Consider the following 17,417-nt stretch of genomic DNA (forward strand, 5'->3'; position numbering starts at 1 on the left):
TAATGTAATAAGTGATATCTAGAGAAGTTGTATGGGGTATGAGTAATGAAATTTACACATTTCATCCTCAACTTTATACTATGATACACTTTTATGAGTTAGAAATGTGTTTTGAACCCCTTCAAAACCCACTTTTCTTAAGTTTAATGGGAAATCTGACAATTAATTAAGCCATAAATTAAATAAATGGAGAAAAATAAATATCCACACATGTTAAATGTTGTGGAAATGAGGTGGAAAATTATGGGAGAGTCCTAAGGTGATGTGGACTCCTAAAATCAAGGAAAGAACATGTGCTCAAACAAAATCAAATTTCTAGCATTAAAGGAGAAAGTTGCTTACTTGGAAATTCGAATCTGTAAAGCTAATGCACATTTGAGAGGATTTGAGAGAATATTTGGTGGAGATTTTTGTGGGAAATTGTCCCCACATGGTTTACCACCCATATACACTTGTCATTTTATCATAAAATTCAAATTTGGCAAATAAGAGAAGAAGAAAATGATGTTCACTTGCTAGAATTCGATTTTTACAATTGGCATTGGAGCTCCATTCGATAAATTTAAATTTCTCTTTGAGATTGTCACCTCATGCTACTTGTTTAATCACTTCTACATTGGGATTGACTCCAATGCCATTTTTCATTGTCATTTTCATTGGAATTTGCTCCAAACTCTATATATAATAGAGCCACGAGCTCTCATATTGTATCATGTAATATGAGCTATTGTGCTTGAAGAGACTCTGCAGAATTGTATTCACTACGTGCAATATGATACAACAGTCTTTGGGGTAAAGCGTGATGTTTTTCTTCTCCTTGCATGTGTGGTAAATTATTGAATTCTTGTTATGCTTCTATTTATTTCCTCATGTCATTATTTTTTTCATGCTTGTTTCAAGTTATCTTAGTATGCAGCAATCTCATATCAGCATAAAAATTAATTATTTGCTTTAAGAAAATAAATCTTCTAGTGGATAATAGATGTATCTCTAGGAATTATTTCCACTGCTTATTTAATTTCATGTCGATTTAATGATTTGCAGTGAAATTTTGTAGATGAATCATTATTTGTCAAGCTTTTCAAGTGTGAGGGGAATTTTCGGAAGAATCAACCCATTCTTGAAAAATATTCAAGGAGAACCCGCATGTTTTGAATTCCAAAGTCTCATCTATATCTTATTTGTACTTTGTAGAGATTGTTTAAGTTTCTTAAAACTTTTATTTCTTGCATCAAAATATCAAACTTGGAAAAATTTATTTTTTACGTATTGTACTTCATTTATCAATATCTTGTTATTTCAAAGATCTAAGTCATGGCTAGTCAAATACGAGAGATTGCTCATACTCTTTGGCTTAGCCCCTTGTTTTTTGTAACATACTTTGTTGTCATCTTGATCTAACATTTGAGTTATTTTTCGTATCCTTATGAGCAAGATAGTTTCCATGCTTTGATTTGTAGACTTATTCATCTTGAAAGCATTTATAATATCTTGTACTAACAATTCAGTGTTTCACTTTTCAGGGTTATTTGGCTTTCCATTTGAAAGCATCGCACTTCATTTTAAACAAAATACAATTTCATATCTTAAAGAGCAAATACTTGGAAGGCACTGGTTGTTTATGTATTTCATGCTTATCTTATGATGGTTATTGCTCATATCATTTTTTTCTTATAAATCTTAAAGAAATAATCTATTTAACTCTAACAATTCCTCTAAAAACTCACATCTCTTTTTTAACTTAACTTTTCATTAGGTACCACCCCCCCAACTAACCTAGAAGATAGCTTAAATGGAGAGAGAAGGGATTTAGTGTGACAACCCCTTCTCAGAGTTCCCTACCACCAACCACACCTTGTGGGATTGAAGGCTTTTCTCACTGAATTGTAGGTAGGTATAGTCGGCAGGGTCAACAAGTCCCTTTGAGTTGATCTCTCTGCATCATGCTCCTCACCCATAGCAGATTCATCTCTCCTATTGCCAGATCTCTACTCTGATACCATTTGAAAATTTCTAACTTGAAATTCTACTGCAATAACTGACTTATTTCACCTACTTATTTCTCACAATAAGTCATTTACGAAATCCCTTCAACAAACAATAAATAAATTCTACTGCAGTTATCACATAATTACATAGACAAAATAACAATGATATACAAGCACAAGAATCAATCACATCAACACAATTGTTTTTGGACAATCGTCCCCGAAAAAATCTAATGTGGGAAAACCAGTGAAACATATGAGGGTTTTATTAATCTTCAACAAAAATTGTTTACAATGAATGATTTTACAAAGAAACTGAGGCACTACTGAGAGATAACACTTGAGGCAAAGTTCATCCCTCTCTTGGAGATTTTCTGACACCATGGAGACCCTTCTCCCACTTCTACGTCACTTCTGCATCCTTCTACGTCAGCCTGTGTGAGGATTGTGTCTTCCTTCTGCGTTGTCTCTTGATAGCCCTGCATCATCTCCTCCTCAGTCACAGACTGTCGCTGTGATGCCCTCCTCTTCTTGCACCCTGCAACTCTCCCTCTGAAATTGATATCCTTCTCTTTGAGAATCGATTTTCCTTCGGATACTGAGTACTTGCTGGTGTATCTCCAAATGACTCTCAAGTCTTCTCTTATACCCCTGGAGACCCTTCTCCCACTTCTGCATTCCTCTGTGTCACTCTGCGTCCCTCTGCATTAGCTTGTGTGAGATTTGCATCTCCTGTATTGCGTCTTCCCTCTGCGCTGTCTCTTGATAGCCCCGCGTCACCTCCTCCTTAGTCACTGACAGTAGCTGATGCCCTCTTCTTCCTGCAGCGTGCAAGTCTCCCTCTAAAATTGATCTCTTTCTCTTTGAGAATCGATTTTCGTTGGGATATTGAGTACATGTTGGTGTATCTACAAATGACTCTCAAGTCTTCAGTTATACTTTTCCTGTTGATGAATCAACAGCTGAGATTAAGTGTCTAATCAATGGCTAAGATTAAAACAGACTTGATCCTCGTCTCTTAAAAGCTTCTCACCCATATCTTTATTAATAACCATTAATATTTTTATTTTCTTAAGTTTAGACTTAGGAACCCATTAAAAATATTAATTATTTTAATAACTCCTCATCTGGGTGGAAATTCTCCAAACGATTTCTGGGTCTTGGAAATCTCATATGTTCTAGCCCCTCCACAAAAAATTCGGAGCTAGAGCACATCCGATGCTACCAAAATAAACAATCATTATCTTATCAAGACTCCTCCCATCGGTGAAAGTCCATAAAGAGCAGGGGACCTTGGTTGTGGTGACAGTGGGCCATCGTCCCATTGTTAACACTTAGTCTAGCTCTTTGTCTTGTAGGGTTTCCCTCTCCAAGGCCTATTATATTTTGTGGTAATAGGGCCAATGCTATGAATTTGACAAGAAGTCCCAAACATAAAAGGGTTTGGGTCAGTAGATCTTATTTGCACCACTGGGATACCATAATTAGAGAGGAGTCTTCACCCTAAACCCTTGAAGGACCACCAATAACACCTTATACCTAAAGATACAACTCTTTCATATTAAGAAAAGGAATTAGTCAACTCCCTCACACTAGGTTTGGGTTCACTTGATCTAAGTAGATGATGGGAATTATGAAGTTGTAATGACAAACCATCATAGACTAGTTTACTTCTCTGACTAGTGTGCATAAAAAGTAGGTGAAATAAATAAATAATTTGTGAGGCCCTTCATCACATGTTATAATAAGAGTCTGATCGCTAGCAAATAACTAGAGTAGGTAACAAATAACTAGGTTGATAGCCGCATCGAAGTAGTCTATTGTGCCAGTCCGCGAGTCTCTCTTATAAAGTGTAGAACAAAGGGGATTGTGTCCCATGGGACTATATAACTAAAATACCACCAACCTCAACCCCTTGCCTAAAGCTACCAAAGAACCACATGCCCTAGTGCCTTTAGAAATAGGAGGCACCAACACTGCCACACCCTCCCTTGTTAAAGCCTCGATCTAGGGTTACAATGAGGACAATCCTTGATTAATTGCTCCTTTACTTGATACATAATGAAAGCATTTCAAAAATTGACATATTGGACTTTCTATTGATAAAGCCCATCCATAGCACACACAATAATGAATGTGGAAAGTTTTTTTGTTAAAATCCTCTACACACTAGTAGATTGGATTAAAAAGTGTTGCATCGACCATCTGGGAGAAGAACCTTGCCAAATTTTATGGCAAACAATTCCAAACAAGGACACATTTTTGCTAGCAATGCAAGGAATTCCAACCATAGGGAGTAATGGACTTGATCATGATTGTCTTGGTTGTAATCTGTCAACCAACAATGCATAATCAAGGAACCAATGGCTCCACAACAACACATTATGCACATTGCATGAAAATTGGATTGTAGACCAATGTACATTGTAGACCCAAGGCCCCAATATGAGTTCAACTAAATCCCCATTGGCCTCCACCATTAATGGGAAGCTTTAGACCCAAGGCTGCAATATCAGTTCAACTAAATCCCCATTGGCCTCCATCATTAATGGGAAGCTTTACACCCAAGGCCCCAATATGAGTTCAACTAAATCCCCCTTAGGCTCCATCATTAATTAGAAGCTTTAGACCCAATGCCCCAATATGAGTTCAACTAAATCCCCTTTGGCCTCAACCATTAACTGGGAGCTTCCTCGCTCAGCATTGCTCATCCCCAACAAAACGACCCCTTAGCTTTCAAATTTCCGTCGTTTCTCTCAGTATTCTTTGTTGAGTTAAAACTATATGTTTGAAAATTTATTTTTATCCAAAATTTCATGAAAAAATGAAAACAGTTGTATAATGTCTTTCTAGTTATTTGTGACCTCAAAGCAAGACTTTGGAAGGGGACTTGAAAACCCACCAAATGACGCTGGTTTTAGAATCTGATTGACTGATACCATTAAATATCGCATGGGATTAAATGGCATTTTCACATTAGAGAATCCAATGTCATTTGTTTTTTTAAAGTTATTTTAAAAATGTAATTTTGTTTAATGAGCAATAGGAAGTAACCTAGAGGTTACAAATAGAGGTTACATAGAATTATGAAGGCAATAACAACGGCAATGAGCAAGATGTAACAAGTAGTGAAATGATCAGAAGCAAGCCATTAAGCTGAGGAAAAATCAAATGAATAAAACGATTATTGACATAAAGCAAAGGGAAAGTCAGATTGCCAGGCATTCATGCTGCCTTTCCTGATATATAAGAAATGATTTTTAAGTTAATACATATCCTAGAAATAGAAAATATGGTTCCGTATTTTGGTCTGCTAAATAGTCCATATTCTTTACATGTTTGGATATTGCTTTTGAGCAATCAAACAACAGTACCATTTTGTTTTGTCTATCTTCTAGAAGTTGTCGTGCATGTAATATTTGATAAGAGAAAGGCTCAGTTAACCTAAATGGTAAATAATATGAACATTTTGCTATTGCTAAAGCATATATTCATATAGAGAACTATGGATTCATCACAATGACTTTTGTTACTTATCCTCCATGACCGAAACACTGCATTCAAGATATGGGCTAACACATCCCAATAACAAGTCTTGTTGTGAATAACCAGACTGATTTTGCTGTCCTAGATGGAATAATACCGCTAGTTAAAGATACCTTTTTATATCATTTAAGAGACAAAAATAAACCACTGGTTAATTGATCACAGTGAAATCAACAAACATGTCATCATCCTACCAAGTATGTAAGACAATTTGCAACCTACAAATATAACTAATCTCCTCTGTCATATAGTGAGCCCATACTTGTTTGTACAATGAAAAACGACTAGCATATGCAGCGTAAAATAATGCTTTTTCCCTATAAAAAGCCATATAAAAAACAGCAAACGTGTAAATTACATGAATAATAGATGTTTGAAGCGTCTAGTAAGTATAGGAGGGATCAAAACGCTTGCGTCTATCTCTCCTAAAGTGAGGTGTATCATCCATTGTTTTTCTAATGTACTGTGTGTATTCTTGAGGTGGTGTCCGAGGGAGAGCCTGTGATGGTGATGGCGTGTGAAAGTTATTGGAAGCCACTACTGGGGTTCTTGGAGTGCCTTCCACGACAGATGGAATTTCAGGAGCTGGTTCTGTTCCAAAATTTAGTCCTGTTTGCCCACGTGGCTCTGGCTGATCCAGCAGCCGCAGATATATAATTATAGTAAGTACAAGTAAGACCACACTGACAATAACTGTGGCGGCAATGACTTCTAGGGAGATATTGGACCCACTAAACTTGCCAGGTTCATAGCTTACACTGATCTCCATCCTTTGACCTATTATGATTAGACCCATAATCAGTATTCGTGGATTGAAGAAAACCCATAATCAGTATTCGTGGATTGAAGAAAAACAGTGAACAGTCTCTAAAATATGATCTTTACCTGTTGTTGGAAGTCTGATCTCCAACTTGTCAGTAAAACTTTCGCGCTTTAGCACTTTCACCTGACAGAAAGAACACATATTATTTATAGTATATACAGGCAACCTAAGTCCTATGGAAAGCACTGCAAGATTGTACTAATATAGTCATCAACCATCCAAAATGCCTCTGTGAAATTGAATTACTAACAATCACAAGGAGAATGTATAAATCAACATCCAAGTCTTCCAAGAAGACTAGCATTATTTGTCCAATGTAAATAAACAAAAAGTTTAAGGCAAACATGGAATTTTCTCAAAGAAAATGCTTACCTCATATACGGCTCGCCCTCCTACCCCCAAAGCATGGTAGATAACAGGACTGACTGACATAAAGTCTTTCCCTTGCCAATGCAGTTTAACTCCTCCTATCAAAACATGCAGGATTGCCATGTGAAGTTGATTCCCACATAGATGTTAACTCGTCAACAGAGGTATAATTGGCAGTACAATTAACACTTACCTGCACTTCCAACAATAGTTATCCTGCTTTTATTTGTATTTGGTGTTAAACTTAACTGGACACATCATGAAACCAAGCAAAATTAGAATGACGCATTAGTAAATAATAAAACAGTAAAGAAAAATGAAAAAAAAATAGCTTTCATGCATTCCAACTTTCAGCATCGAATTGTGCAAAATTGATATGCCTCAATAATACAGACAATGTTAGTCCAGAAATAATACAAGAAACAAGACAAAGCAAACAATTAGCTACAAGGTGCAAACATACAGATGTTTGATAATACTTTTGTCAATTCTTCTTTTACAAAGAAATCCAGCTCGTCGTTCTTTCTAATTGAAAAGATGATGCAGATGTTAGAAGGAATATAGTATTCGTGTGGAGCCTTTTATCATTGTCATAAATTTCTTTCCTGAGCATATTTTGCTCACATTGGTCCAGTGCGACAAAAGTTACATCCAATAAATGTCCAATGTTGACCACTGTCAAAGTCTGACAAATATAGGAATACGACCTTGTAATTGATAAAAATGTTAAGAAATGCAATGTAAACACAAAATCAGAACAAGGTTTTGGCTCCGTGTCTGAAAATATTAGAAGGAATATAGTATTCGTGCAGAGCCTTTTATCATTGTCATAACCTTCTTTCCTGAGCATATTTTGCTCACATTGGTCCAGTGTGACAAAAGTTACATCCAATAAATGTCCAATGTTGACCACTGTCAAAGTCTGACAAATATAGGAATACGACTTTGTAATTGACAAAAATATTAAGAAATGCAAAGTAAACACAAAATCAGAACAAGGTTTTGGCTGTGTGTCTGAAAGTGCATACTTCTTACATAGCGATTTCATGTAAAAGATTATTTCAGATAATGATTGGAAAGTACAATAAAGATAAAATCATAAAAGATGCTTTCACACCACTATTGCAAAATGTAAACTCTTCTAATTGTCAGATTATGGATTGTTATGTGAACATTCTATTCAAAATCACCTTTTCCCTTTTTATAATATTTGACAATTCTTTATAATCCTTTTCTGTGAGGAGGACATCAAACATGAAAGACAAAACCGAAACCAGTCCATAGTTACTTTGAAAACCTAAAGAGAAAACTAATTACCTCATGCGCATCAGGTACTGAAAAGCCACCCTTGAAGATTACATCAGCTGAACCAGACACCTCTTCTGCTCCCCTAAGCGCTGCTATAATTGAAATATGAAGAATCCCATCCCGATCTCCAACTTTAAAGTTCTGCCTGCTATCCTTTAAAACTGGCAATATATGAGACAAATGCTCTGGCGTATATGGAATAAATGAACAATACAAGGTCCCAGTAACCGAGTCCCTCCATGGTTTACAGTGCCTGTAGAAAATAAAGCACAAGAATGAAATATTTATTTAATTAAACTCCACACTTTTCAGAATGAAGCCACTTCAATGATAGGTTAAAATTTAATATAACTAGGTACCCAATATAAGATGGATCAACCCGACAGTCATATGAAACTTCAAGTTCCTCCCCCAGCGCTTTGAAACTGTGCCCTTCAAAGTCACTACAATAAGAAATGAAGAAAAATGAGTTAGAAGCTAATCAAAATCTTGAAGCAGTAAAAATGAAAATCTTGAACCCCCAAGAGTAATATTTTATCGTATTTATACAGTCTATGTGACGAAGGCGAGATATTTCATCTCATAAAACAGGTAACAAAATTCAAAAAATATCATCAGAAGAAAAACAACAATCAGAACTTCCAAACATAGGCTGCAAGCTTTTGAAGCTATGTTAAATCAGATGAATATCATTGGTGCATCATTAACAATCACTTGACATTTCCCATAATCAAAAGAAGTGTCACTATGAGTCCATTTAAAAGCCAAGGTTGAGGCAAGGCATGCTAATAACATAGCATATATATATATGATGAATCATCAACATGAGTATTGCTACCCACCAAAAGTGGGTACCCCCTAGGAGAGTTTTTTCTCTTATTCATCTTCTTCTAGCTGGCAACCAGCAGCCCCTGAGAGCCACCTTGTAGCCGATGTGATCTGCCAACTTATCTGTGTTCCCTGCATCAGATATATGTTTCCTCGCCCATCTATCGAGAGCATATGTTAATGTGGAAATTTCCAAGTCTGACACATTAGAAATCCCTACTGCATTATCATCGTTCCATTAACAAGTTATTTATTAATATAAATACGGAAATAAATACAAATTTCACACATATACAGATCAGCAACTGAAATAACTGAGACACGCACACAAGGGGCATTGTTATTTTTGGACAAACATCCCCGGAAAAACCCAATGCGGGAAAACCGATGCAGCAGATATGAGGGTTTTATTATTATGCAGTTTCTGAATACAACTAGGGTGTCTGAAATGGCTCACCCTTCATAGATTTTCCTTGGTAGAAGTAGCTCTCCTCAGAGACAGATATTCCGGTGGATCAAGAATCAGATGATTGATCCCACAGCAACTTCGAAAGGTCCTTAGCTGAACAGCGAAAGCTGCTCCAAGCTTCTCTCTGAAACTACATGACCCTCTAGGGACTGCGTCACTCTCTCAGCGCTCAGTCTGCCCCACAAAAATTCCTCAGTGCTGCCTCTTCTACCTAGTGTCAGCTCTGCAGTCCTCTGTGCAGCTTTTGCTGCCTCTGCGTCAGCCTCTTGGCCCTTTGCGTCTTCTGCGTCAACCTTCCTAAGCTTTGTGTTGTCCCTCTGACACTTTCTCTGCTTCTCTGATATGTATTCTCAGCCTTCTGTCGAACTGCCCCTCACTACAAACAAATCAATAACTCGATTTTTCACCAAACCCTGCCCCAAAAAATCGAATTCTTGATCAACTTGGTGTGTCTCCAACTGACCCTCAAGCCTCATATACTTTTCCTGTTGATGATTCAACGGCCGAGATTAAGTCCCTAATCAACGGCTAAGATTAGATATATCTTGATCCTCGTTATTTAGAACTTTCTCACCCATATTATATTAATACACATTAATATTCTAATTTTCCTAAGTTTAGACTTAGGAATCCCATTAAAAATATTAATTATTTTAATATCTCTTCAACTGGGTGGAATTTCTCCAAACGATTTCTGGGTCTTGGAGATCTCATGTGTCTTAGCCTCTCCACCAATTTTCATGGCTAGAGCACATCCAATTCTACCAAAAATCAACACTCCCTCTTAGCGAGGAATGTGCTCTAGTAATGCTTCACCATAGAAACATCACACTGATCTTTTGCATCGGTACCTGCGCTGATGCTTGGCCTGCTGCCTCACATCCCCTGCACTACTGCTTCCTGTACTGCTGCCTATGACACTACCACTGCCACATCTGTACTGCAGCTCCTTCTCAATCTGCTGCCCATAACACTACCACTACTAACTACTGCACTGCAACCCAGTTACCGAGAAGTAAGTAACTAACTTCACCGAAACACTGACATCTTGGTCAATCTAGAAGCCTTGTGATGCTGAAGCTACCTCTGTTGCTATCTTGTGCTCCCTCTGCTGCCACTGCGCTGCTGCAAACACCTATGTGCTGCTACAAGCTTGTCCACTCTAGCACTGCCTTGCCGCTCCATCACACCTTGTTCCACCTGACACCTGTCATCATGCTATAGTTGTTAAAGGCTCCCATAGCCGAATGTGATTCATGATTTTGGGCACCTCAAGGATCCTGCCCCTAGTATGTAGTCCTCCTGACTACAACTCGATGTTCCCTAGAGGTGCGTGAGCACTCATGGCACAATCTTCATCAGTCTCGACCTCTTTCTCCACCTTAGCTGGAGCTGCCTTTGAATCTGAAGCCTCTCCCTTGTTTTTCTTTCCAGGACACTGGGATGCATAATGTCCCAGCTCCCCACAATGGAAGCACTTAACCTTGGAGATGTCCTTCTTCTTCCTCTTCCCGTGTCCCGCAGATGCTAGAGCCGCATCCTCCTCCTCCTCTTTCTTGACTTGAGTTCCCTTACAACTACTCCCTGCCTTGGTCATCCTCCTGATCTCTTCCTGTCGAAGAGCTGCCCACATTTCTTCCCAACCGGGAAGAGTAGCCCTGCCCAAAATACTTTGGAAAAATTTCTCCCACTCCTCGGAGACTGCATCCAAGGCAATCCTGACCATAAACTCGGGATCCGGTGTAGACCCCACGGGAAAAAGCTGGTCACAGATCTCCTGCAATCTGAGAAGGAATGGATCTATCTGCTCTCCCTTATCCATCTGATATGAACACAATTGATTCTCCAATAGCATCTTCCGCTGCACGAAAGTGCCCTGATATAAGGTCGTCAAAGTGTCCCACATCTCTTTTGTTGTGTTCTTCTCAGCAATATGTGGTATGACATGATCTTTGACCCCGTCAAGGATCATGCACTTTGCCCTCGCCATTGCATACTCATACTTTTCGTTCTCAACTGGGTCATCTGGGATAGCCACAGTTTTCAAGGCATAGTCCTTGATGCGATGCCGATCCACAACATCCATGATCATGGCCTTCCAGATGACAAAGTTGGAAGCCCCATCCAACCTGTCCTGATCCCTTAGTCCATTCACTACTATTTCAGCTCCTCTTCTGGACTCCCTTTGAGTCTTGACTCCCCTCCTGGAAATCTCCCTCTAAGTCCTGATTTCCCCTCTGGAAATCCTCTATCCAATTATCGAACCGCTCCTCTCCAATCCTCCTTGCAACTGCAACTCGGATCTAGATTCCTTGGCTAGAAATCCGTCGAGGTAGTGACTCCCTCTACCTTGGTTCCGTCTCCTTAGACATTGTTTTGTATCGACAGAAATGACGTCCCACTAGCTCCTCAAATCACAATCTTCCCACAGCTCCCGCCCCAATAACTGAAGAAAATGAGCCTTTTAGGCTCTGCGCAATCCTGACAAAGGTTGAATCTGCTCCTCCTAGCAACAACATTGTTCCTTCATGGCTGAGAAAGATGACCGGGCACTGCGTAGGTCTGATTTGCCCTTCTCTGCCTCTGCATTGACCCTCCTCCCAGCTCGAAATGCTGATGCAGGCTCTGCGCCACTTCTTCTCTAGCTACTTCTGCTCTGGAACAACGTTGTCTCTCGGGACAGCTGCTACTGCTGCAAATTTCAGATTTTTGCTGGTATTCAGTCCTCCTGTGATCTGCAATGCTTTGATACCATGTGGAAATTTCTAAGTCTGACACACTAGAAATCCCTACTGCATTATCTGGTTTATTATCTCCTACTTGTTCATTCCATTAACAAGATATTTATTAATATAAATACAAAAATAAACACAAATGTAGCCTTCACACATATACAAGTCAACAACTGAAATAACTAAGACAATCACACAAGGGGCACCGTTATTTTTGGACAATCATCCTTGGAAAAACCCAATGCGGGAAAACCAGTGCAACAGATATGAGGGTTTATTATTATGCAGTTTTTGAATATAACTAGGGTGCCAGAAATGGCTCACCCTTCAGAGATTTTCCTTGGGAGAAGTACCTCTCCTTGGAGACAGATATATCCAATTGATCAACAACCGAATGATTGATCCCACAACAACTTCGACAGTTCCTTAGCTGGACAGCGAAAGTTGCTCCAAGCTTCTCTCTGGAACTGCGTCACCCTCCAGGGACTGCATCACCCTCTCATCTCTTAGTCTGCCCCACGAAAATTCCTCAGCGCTGCCTCTTCTGCCCAGCATCAACACCGCAACCCTTTGCATCAGCCTCTTGGCCCTCTACGTCTTTTGTGTTGGCCTCCTCAACGTTTGCGTCAGTCCTGGCTACCTCTGCGTCAACCTTCCTAGGCTCTGAACTATCTCTCCGGCACTTTCTCTGCCTCTCTGAAATGTATTCTCAGCCTTCTGCCGAACTGCCCCTCGCTGCAAACATATCACTAACTTGATTTCTCAGCAAACCCTGCCCCCTAAGAAACCGGATTCGTCCAAAACCCTTGACGAATTGCGAATCGGTCGAATCGGACACGATTCTATGCGGACTCGTGTCAGGATTGCAGGGCACGTCGTGTCCTATTGTGGCACGTCCTGTCCCGTAACGTGCCCGAATTTCCAAATCGTGTCTCGACTTTTTATGACGAGTCCTGGTTTTGCGATTCGTTTTGAGGGTTTGCGATTCGTTTTGAAGGTTCGGAACACCTGCTAGGTTAAAATGGGGCGTCTCTCTCAGCTCATTCAGTCATTCTGCAAGGTGGTTGGCAAAGGAATGCTTTGTTGCAGCGAGGAGCGGACCGCCCAACGTCCACAGTCCACCCAACGTCCAGTTTAAACTTCAGGTAAGTAGGCACAGCCGCACAGGCATCGTTAAAATCACCATTCGGATTTGAAAACAATAGATTCATTTAACTGTTTATTCAAAATCACGTGGCTGTGCAGAACAGATTTTAATTTTTGTATGATGAACATTGAAAAGATACCATAAGTTTCTATTAGAATAAAACCTCCGGTTACAACCTTCAATCGCCACCATGAAAGCCGTGAATGAGCATCAAGTTAGCACGTTTTGTCATGCTTCTATATAGATGAGTCGATGCTAAATTTAGTTTCTAAAGTTTTAGTATTTGTAATCATTTTGTAAATAAAAAATCCGTGTTCAACATTGAGACCCTTCATTCATATCCAGTTGATACGATTTGCAAAAATTAAAAACCCGTGTGGTTGTAAACAGTCATAATGCTTTGTTGCAGCGAGGAGCGGACCGCAAACATTTTTATGACTGTTTGAGCGGACAATAATTTGACTTTGTTGTGATTATCTTTAAGTTTAGGTAAATAGTTTCGTAATATATTTAGACTTTTCAAAGTTAAATTATAGATTGAGATACGTGAAACTGAAGAGTGTTCATTCATGTTGTAATTTTACAGTTAATGGTAGTATTATCTCAGGCTTTAGCATTGTCTGTATATAGAGCTTATCTCACAGTATATCGATCTACCTCGGTATATATACATGTTTGTGTGTCAGTGTATCGATCTATATCGATCTACATCAGTTTGTTCATTTTTACAGCAGTTTGTTCATTTTTTTTACAGGTTGAGGTAACATGGCTCAATCAAAGGCAGCAAGGAAGGGCAAGAATGTCATGGGTAGAGATGCCCTTCCTCCCCCAATATCATCAGAGTCTGTTGCAAGTAATGTTGAGGGAAGAGGACTTAAAGACAATGAAAAATATCCATTGTGGAAATATGTCACAAGAGAGGATGGGCCAAACAACAAGGGAAAGGGAGGAGGCAATGTGCAATGGAAATGCAACTTTTGTAACATTTCTTTCAAAAGCACATATTACCGTGTGAAATCACATTTGTTGGCTATACCTAGTTGTGGGATTGGATCTTGTAAAGTTATTACTTCACAAAAGAGAAAAGAATTGGAAAAGGAGGCCAATGTTGGTATGGAACATGTGGCACTGGCTTCAAAATCAAAAGCACCCAAGGGCAAGAATGAAGACCCCCTTCCATTTTTGAGGAAAGCCACCACCAAATTTCCATTTGAGAGTTCTACTTCTACTGGGGGACAAGCATTAAAAAGAAGATCACTTGGTCCAATGGACAGGATTTTCCAAAAAGAGACACGGGAAGAGCTTGATCTCACCATTGCCTTCTTCTTCTATCAAAACTTCATATCATTTAATGTTGCACGTTCACCTTTATTTGTTGAGATGTGCTGAGCTCTAACTCAAGGGGCTCTAGCAGGGTATGTGCCTCCTGGGTCAGAGAAGCTGAGAACCACATTGTTGACGAAGGCAAAAAAAGAGGGTGCAAAAAATGCTCGAGCCTATTATGGCATCATGGCCAACATCTGGGGTTAGCATTGTTTTTGATGGATGGACAGATCTAGCACGACACCCAATCATCAACTTCATGGTGTCTTCCTTGAATGGTCCAGTTTTCCTGAGAGCAGTGGATACACTTGGCGAATACAAGGATGCACAATTTATGGGTGAGTTATTTATTAGAGTTGTTGAAGAGGTAGGTGTTGATTCTTGTGTGCAAATCATTACAGATAATGCACTTGTTTGCAAGGCGGCTGGCATGATTGTGGAAGCTAAATATCCACAAGTGTTTTGGACACCTTGCATTGTCCATTCATTGAACTTAGCACTGAAATCCATTGCTTCTGATGTGCTTTGGATTGGAAGCATTATTGAGGATGCAAGACATATCCGTAACTTTGTGCAAAATCATACAAATGCCCTCACTATCTACAAGGAGTACAACAATCTATCATTGTTGAAGATTGTTGATACAAGGTTTGCATCTTCATTCATGATGTTGAAGAGGTTGAGGGAGGTCAAGACTGCTCTTGGGTCCATGGTTATTTCTGAGTTTTGGTCTTTTTGGAGAAAGACAGATCAGGCAACCTCTAAAAGAGTGAAGGACACGGTACTAGATGATGCTTGGTGGGAGAGGGTAGATCTAATTATTCTGATCATGGACCCTATCATCTCTTTGCTTCGAGTTGCAGATACAGACAAACCCATCCTAGGAGAGATTTATGAGGGATGGGATTCCATGATTGAGTCTGTGAGAAGCATTATTCTACAGAGTGAGTGCCCCCAGTATGAGACATCACCAGAGGCCTTCTGCGATACCATACATGATATTCATGTCCGCAGATGGGACAAGAATTGTACACCTTTACATTGTTTGGCTCACTCATTGAACCCCAAATACTACAGCCATGAGTGGCTGAATGGTGGACCTTCTCGCAGATTCCCTCCTCACATGGATGGTGAAATCTCACAGGGGAGGAAAGAGGCATTGAAGCGGATTTATCAGGATAGTGCATTGCTTGCTGAGGTGGAGGATGCCTTTGCAGAGTTTTCCAGTAGCACTGGTCGATTTGGAGGTTATGATGTGATTAGAGACAGGGGGATTAAGAATCCCTACTCTTGGTGGGCAAATCATGGGGCAACAAGCCCTCCTCTTCAGCAGTTAGCCATGAGGCTCCTCTCTCAGGTGACTTCATCCTCTTGTTGCGAGAGGAATTGGAGCACATATGGGAATTTGCATACTGTGAAGAAGAGCAGGCTTGAGCAGTCCAGGGCAGAGACAATGGTGTATGTGCACACCAACCTTCGTCTTATTTACAGGCAGAGGGAAGAGTGGTTGAGGGGAAAGACAAAGATGTGGGATGTCTTTCTTGATGGTATGGGTCTGGACACCACTGTTGAGTTGGCATTGGCCAACATGGATCTCGGTGATCCAGTGCTAGACCCTATTAGTTTTGATGACTTAGAGGGGTCAACCTCCATACCAGCAGATGCAGATGCGACTATGGATACAGGGGAGGAGGAGGATGCAGAGGAGAGCAGTGGGGACCATGATGATGGGGACAGTGATGCTGATTCTGATTCTGATTGATGCCTTGAGGCTTGTATACCTATAGTTGTTTTATATTTTCTATTTCTATTTGCCATTGGCATTGCACCAACACTACCTATGTAACAGATTTTGATTTGATGACTTAATGAGAAAACTACAGTTGTCAGTGTGTTTATCTTACTATCTTGTAGTTGTAAGTTGTCTTTCAGTTATGAATTATGAATCATGATTTAAATTTTTAATAGATTTATCATTTATGTGACTAGTACCACTGACATTTATTTGAATTTTGTATGTACTATGCATGCTAATAGCTATAGATGAAGATCTATGTTTGAAATCAATAAATTTGTATCATTAATTAAAATTTGTGTAAGAAATATGCTAATATCTAATTTTTAATATCTATATATATATATATATATATATATATATATATATAATTTTAAATATTATATATATATATATATATTTTTAATAAAATAATATATAACGTGTCCTAACGTGTCCTGTTCCGGGGGTCAGCGTGTCCCGAATCCGACACCACGAATCCCGAATCCTACGCGTCCCGAATCCCCGCGTCAGGTGACTTAGCCTGCCCCATAAAATCGAATTCTTGATCAGCTTGGTGTGTCTCCAACTGATCCTCAAGCCTCCTCTTATAATTTTCCTATTGATGATTCAATGGCCGAGATTAAGTTCAAATCAACGGCTAAAATTAGGTCTGGCTTGATCCTCGTTATTTAGAACTTTCTCACCCATATTATATTAATACACATTAATATTTTAATTTTCCTAAGTTCAGACTTAGGAACCCCATTAAAAATATTAATTCTTTTAATTTCTCTTCAATCGAGTGGAATATCTCCAAACGATTTCTACGTCTTGGAGATCTCATGTGACTTAGCCTCTCCGCCAATTTTCATGGCTAGAGCACGTCCGATGCTACCAAAAATCAAAAGTTAAAAGGTGGGAAATCCGACCCAAAAGTTATGTTTTTCATTGTGCAATTAGTTGCTTATGCTTGTTTTTCATTTGGGCATGGATTATTGGGTGAGTTGGAAGAAGAAAAAGCTTTGATTGTGGTTTTGTTCCCTCACCTTAAATGGGGGGTTAATCCTTAATCCTAGTCCCATGGGATCTCCCCTATTGGCCTATCAC

The 17,417-nt window shown here is 39.4% G+C and overlaps 1 protein-coding gene across 2 annotated transcripts in view; it reads right to left on the reverse strand.

The window, feature by feature from the left end:
• Window positions 1–5,753: 5,753 nt before the first annotated feature.
• Window positions 5,754–17,417, reverse strand: part of EMB3012 (embryo defective 3012) — a 382,712-nt gene continuing 371,048 nt past the window's right edge. For both annotated transcript variants that reach the window (XM_089417406.1, XM_089417405.1), the window contains exons 32-37: window positions 8,394–8,477; window positions 8,044–8,287; window positions 6,920–6,974; window positions 6,730–6,824; window positions 6,420–6,480; window positions 5,754–6,311 (exon numbers count right to left, since the gene is read on the reverse strand). In XM_089417406.1, the coding sequence (XP_089273532.1) occupies window positions 5,917–6,311; window positions 6,420–6,480; window positions 6,730–6,824; window positions 6,920–6,974; window positions 8,044–8,287; window positions 8,394–8,477 (934 nt within the window). In that variant the 3' untranslated portion in view covers window positions 5,754–5,916. The remainder of the gene's footprint in view (window positions 6,312–6,419; window positions 6,481–6,729; window positions 6,825–6,919; window positions 6,975–8,043; window positions 8,288–8,393; window positions 8,478–17,417) is intronic.

This window comes from Pinus tabuliformis, chromosome 3_2, assembly GCF_031772625.1.
Source record: "Pinus tabuliformis cultivar Carrire ecotype Pingquan chromosome 3_2, CPIR1, whole genome shotgun sequence".
NCBI classification, from domain to species: Eukaryota; Viridiplantae; Streptophyta; class Pinopsida; order Pinales; family Pinaceae; genus Pinus; species Pinus tabuliformis.